The sequence below is a fragment of the Carlito syrichta genome, unplaced genomic scaffold, assembly GCF_000164805.1.
Source record: "Carlito syrichta isolate Samal-C Ts95f unplaced genomic scaffold, Tarsius_syrichta-2.0.1 Scaffold305164, whole genome shotgun sequence".
In the NCBI taxonomy this organism is placed as follows: Eukaryota; Metazoa; Chordata; class Mammalia; order Primates; family Tarsiidae; genus Carlito; species Carlito syrichta.
Genome location: NW_007249260.1, coordinates 1 through 5,917, shown reverse-complemented (window position 1 = coordinate 5,917; position 5,917 = coordinate 1). Strand labels below are relative to the sequence as shown.

Genomic DNA, 5,917 nt, shown 5'->3' with positions numbered 1-5,917 from the left:
TGGGCGACAGAGTGAGACTCCAACTCAAAAAAAAAAAAAGCAAAACCAGAAGCTAAAACAAATTTCAAAAGTGAAGAATTTATAGAAAAACTACATTAAAATCAATAATTTCTATTTCTCAGAGACATCATGAGGAGAATATCAAAATACAAACTTGAAAAATTATCTACAATGTTTCAACAACAAAGATTAGCATTCATAATATAAAAATAATTCCTACATACTAATAAAATTAAACTCAGTTTTAAATGAAGAAATATTTGTATAGCACACCACAGAAGAGGTCATCCAGAGGTCACTCAAACCATGAAGGGGTGAGGAATAACATCAAATGAGAAAGAGAGTTAGATAAGAGCCAGGGCATTCAAGTATATATGCTGTGTCAATAAATTTTATCTTTATTTATTTATTCTTTTACTTTTTATTTTTTAAGTCGGAGTCTCACTCCTTCGCCCATGCTCACGCATGCTCACGGCCACCCCAGCGTTGACCTTCTGGGCTCCTGCGATCCTTCTGCCTCAGCCTTTTGTGTAGCCAGAACTATAGACACGTGCTACCACACCCGGCTATTTTTTATTTTATTGTAGAGACGAGGCTCGTCAAGTTGCCCTGGCTGGTCTCAAACCCCTGGGCTCAGGCAATCCGCTTTCCTTGGCCTCCCAAAGTGCTGGGATGACAGGCTGAGCCACCAAGAAGTTTTATCTTTAATATCAAAGAAATGCACAGCAAGGTCTTAAGACAAGGGTAACAGATTATTTCTGCATTTAAAACTTACTGTTTATGTACTAAATTGACTTGGGATAGAAAGGGATGCAAAAAGGGCAAGAATATACCCATTGGGGAAGAATAAAAATGTTAATGGAAATCTAGTTCCAGAATGTCTGACTGGGTTTATGCCTGTTGTCTGAGTATAATGATTGATCATTTCTTCTTCCACTCTCAGTACAAGTGTCCTATCTAATTGAGTCTATGGGTGTGTGGAAGATTATACTATTTAATGAATTCCCATTCTTTTATCCTACATCGAACAATAAGGCACTTGAACTTTAGTGCTAGCCACTGGAACTAATCAAAGCTCTGCTTTGCTTCTTGATCCCCAAGGACATATTTAAGATATGAGGAATCTTATCTCCAGAGACCTCAGTATTATGAAAAGTGTCTTTCACCAGATGTCAGTTATTAACCACCATTTTATCACAAAGACTGAATCACAGCTAAAGAAAACCCAGATGTGGTACTCGTCTACATGTTTCTGAATTAGGGAGAAGATAAATATATTTGTAATCTAAGTTTAAGGTTGGCAGTCACATTGTGAGATTAAGGCATTTAAAAATTTGATTTGCTATATATTCAGATAAACTGAGGTTCTTTTACAAAGAAACAGGAGTTTGAAATTTTGAACTGAAGTTGCTCCATGTCCCAGTTCAGCAGAAATCAGCCCACACCATGCAGTAAGTTCAGTATCATGACTTTGGAAAATAAAACCATACAAATATCATTTTATTTTTCAATTAATAGATTGCGCTTATGGCTTTCCATACCATGTTCTTATCTAATTTTACAGATAAAGAACCATGAATTTCAAAATATGCATCCATTCCTTTTGTTTCGGTGACTGTGTTTCAGGATCTGGGAGTGAGCAGAGCACGTCCTTGAGAGTGTGGGGAGGAGAGGGCATGTGGATGTGTGTGGGTCTCAGCCTGTGGCGGGACAGCATGGGCCTGTGTTTCCTTTCAGTGGGGAAAGTTCTGGTGTGTGTGTGTCTCTCTCTCTGTGTGTGTGTGTGTGTGTGTGTGTGTGTGTGTGTTGAATGAAAGGGATGTTCTGTGCACATTTTAAAATATGTGCATTGATTGGATTTTTAAAAAAATTCATAATTAGGCAATTTCAATGCCTTTCCTCAATTCTGCATAATAGTCCTCATATTAGACCCTTGATATTTATCCTTATGATAGTGTCACCTCACTTAAAATGAAGTTAATTCTTTTGCGTGGTCACACAAGCATTTTTCTTTCCACTTGATTGCATCTGTTCCTCTAACAACAGGCTATCTAGCCAACCAATGTGAGAAAGCTAGAACTAGTAGAAATATCAGATTTTTTTTTTTTAGCAGAGAGGCACTTAGTTGACTCCTTCTTGGTTTTATTTTCCAGTGTGATGGTTGATTTATTTTGATTTTATTTTCCAGTGTGATGGTTTTATTTTCCGGTGTGATGGCCCTAAAAAGTTAGGAAAATCCCTGATTGCTTAGAAGTGAGAATTGGCAGAGGGAGAGATTATATACAAAGATGTATACGAAATCTTTTGGATATAATGAAAATAGTGTGTCCTGATTGTGGTGCTGGTTTCATAGACATATGCAACTTTCAAAACTCTTCAAATTGTACATTCTAAATTGACACTGTATTTTGTATATAAATTTGCTATATAATTTGGTAAGAGCAAAAATCCATTTCAGAGTTTGGCTTGACACATTGCAGAAATCTGGGATCTAAACTTGGATAATATTTACTGAGCTAAACCAAAAGAAAACAACACTTAAAAATCAAATTAAATGGGTGACAGATGCTTAGAAAGATTATTATAAAAATTGCCCATTATGTTTAGGTCTCTTGAATACATCATACTCAACATTCTATTTTTCATCTCAACATTGAATATGAACTCTGAGGACCAGCAAAAAGATTAGACTGACTTAAGTGCAAATTTTCTAGCTAATCCATACCCATATTCCATATTCATAGCCAAATTTTACCACAAATATTTTTGTCCTTCTGCCTTTTACCAGGTGGTTCTCTTTAAAATCACCAATCTAAAACTCATTTGGTAAAATACTTCTTAGGACCTAACCTAGATATGGTCTCTGCAAGTCTTCCAATAAACACAAAATAAGACCAATCTCTTTTCTGATGCAATCCACTATGATGAGTTCTTATCCCTTCTGCTATTGTTTATAATATCATACTCTGATAGTATTTTATTTCACTATGCTCTTCATTTGATTGTTCAAATTTTGAATTCAAGAATTGTTTCTTGTGAAATATTTCACCCAAAGAGCTTATAACGTATTTAAGAAGGTCTTCTGATACATTTTTGAAAGGCTATGACTATAATTTCACTTAATAGTTATGAGATAAGGAGTCTTTTCCAGATTACAAGTAATCACTTTCATTTTTTTTTTTTTTTTTTTTTGAGTTGAAGTCTCACTCTGTCGCCCAGACTGGAGTACAGTGGCCGCTCCCGGCCACCGCAGCCTCGACCTGCTGGGCTCCGGCAATCCTTCTGCCTCAGCCTTCCAAGTAGCCGGAATTACAGGCATGCGCTACCACGCCCGGCTGATTTTTTGATTTATTGTAGAGATAAGGTCTCGCTGCCCAGGCGGGTCTCGAACCCGCGGGCTCAGGCAATCCACTCACCTCAGCCTCCCAAAGGCACGGGATTACAGGCTGAGCCACCAAGCCTGGCTCACTTTCATTTTTTAAAACCAAAACCAAAGAGAACTATGACAAACAATTTGCAATGCTATCTTTAACACATAAAAAACAAATAATTTGCTTGAAAATGAAGTATATATGTATAGTCAATAGATGGTAATAATACTGATACTCATTTTTTCTCCAAGTATGTGCACTTCTTTTATTTTGTTCATTCTATATTTTTTGTTGATTACTTCATTGTTGTTATACATTCTCTGTTGTTATTTTGCATTTTGGTTGTGCCTCTTCCTTACATCTTACATACCAGGATGTATTTATTGAGAAAATGCTTTGTATGAGGCACTCTGCTGTGTCATAGAGATTTAGGTTTAGAAAGATGGTATCCAAACTTGCACAAAGGTTATCTTTTATTTAGTGATCACAAGTTTGTTTCAGAAATATAATTTTGGGTAACCATAAGCCACTCTTCTCTCTTCTTAGGAAGAAATGGAATGACTACAAGTGATGTTAACAGAAGTGAAGTTGCTGAATTTCTCCTCATGGGATTTTCAGACTCCTGGGAGAGTCAGATGGTACATGCTGCCATATTTTTATTAGTTTATCTGGCAGCTCTCATAGGAAACCTCCTAATCATCATGCTCACCACACTGGATATTCACCTGCAAACCCCAATGTATTTCTTTTTGAGAAACTTGTCTTTCTTAGATTTTTGCTACATCTCTGTCACAGTGCCCAAGTCTATTGTCAGTTCCTTGACTCATGATACCTCCATTTCTTTCTTTGGATGTGATCTGCAAGTCTTTTTCTTCATGTACTTGGCAACTACTGAGGTCGCCATCCTTACAGTGATGTCCTATGACCGCTATGTGGCCATCTGCTGGCCCTTACATTATGAGGCCATCATAAACAAAGGTGCCTGTGTGAAGATGATGGCCATATCATGGCTCAGTGGGATGATCTGTGGGCTCATGCATGTGACAGCAACATTCGCATTATCATTCTGTGGACTCAACAAAATACACCAATTTTTTTGTAATATTCCACAACTCCTAAGCCTCCTGGACTGCAAAGTAATTGTCATTGAGATTGGAGTCATGATTCTTGTTACAAGTCTTGTGATAATTTGCTTTGTTTTAATAACTCTCTCCTATATGTACATTTTTTCTGTCATTATGAGAATTTCATCTAAGGAGGGTAGATCAAAAGCATTCTCTACCTGTATTCCACACCTTGTGGTTGTAACACTCTTTATGATATCTGGCAGCATTGCCTATGTGAAGCCCATTTCAAGTTCTCCCTCTGTTCTGGATGTTTTCCTGTCTGTGTTCTACACAGTTGTGCCCCCAACGCTGAATCCCATCATCTATAGTCTGAGGAATAAGGATATGAAAGCAGCCCTGAGAAGGCAGTGCAGTATGCTAGATGAAGCAGCTGATTAGGGGCCATATCGTCTGAGCTCTTGTCCTAACCAGGCAATCTGTAAGCCTGGGCTTATACTTTCAATTGATGGCTGAATTCCTTATTAATTTTTAAAATAAAATTCAGCTGTAGTCTAGCCATCCTCTCCATATTTGAGCAAATGTAACCCTGTAATGTACTAAAAAGTATTTCGGGTATTCATAACATTAGAACTTATGCTTTTATTAATTTTTATGTGTTCACCTCAAAATTTTAGAAATTATATTATAATCAGTAATATAATATATTAATCAATTAATATAAAAGTGAATTACTAAAATACAATGAATTAATATACATATAATAATCACAATAGGGCAAGATCACATATTTTTTTTTTTAATAATTAATCAGTATTTTTATTATAGTTTTGTGGGGTACAGTTAAGGGTTAGGTGTACAATTACGTTTCATTCAGACACCCTGTTGATAAGAGGTGTTTTCCCAGCCCCAGACAGATATTTGCTACTGTTAATCCCATCTCCCTCCCCCCCATAGTTTCCTAGTACCGTCAGTCATTTTCTTATAGTATTACATTGGATGTTCAAGGTCCATTATATGAGTGAGAACATGTGATATTCTGATCTTTGTTTCTGTGTGAGGTCACTCAGTATTATAGACTCTAGTTCCATCCAGGTTGCTGCGAAATTCATGATTTTGTTCTTTTTTATGGCTGCGTAGTATTCCATCGTGTATATGTACCACATTTTTTTAATCCAGTCCTCTTTTGATGGGCAGCATGGTTGTTTCCAGGTTCTTGCTATTGTGAACAACGCTGCGATAAACATACGTGTGCAGGTATCTTTTTTATAGAGTGATTTGTGTTCTTCAGGGTATATTCCCAGTAGGGGGATTGCAGGGTCATATGGAAGGTCAATTTTTAGAGCTTTTAGGAATCGCCACACTGCTTTCCACAGAGGTTGCACTAGTTTACACTCCCACCAGCAGTGTAGAAGTGTTCCCTTTTCACCACACCCTCTCCAGCAGCTGTTATTTTTTGAGTTGTTGATAATTGCCATTCTG

At 37.0% G+C, this 5,917-nt stretch overlaps 1 protein-coding gene across 1 annotated transcript; it reads left to right on the top strand.

Annotated features, from left to right (window-relative positions):
• The first annotated feature begins 1,414 nt into the window (after positions 1-1,414).
• LOC103263581 (putative olfactory receptor 14L1) lies at positions 1,415-4,876 on the top strand. The gene is made up of 3 exons (XM_008061248.1): positions 1,415-1,451; positions 3,056-3,103; positions 3,960-4,876. Exons 1-3 carry the CDS (start codon positions 1,415-1,417, stop codon positions 4,874-4,876), a joined length of 1,002 nt encoding a protein of 333 aa, XP_008059439.1.
• The last annotated feature ends 1,041 nt before the right edge of the window (positions 4,877-5,917 follow it).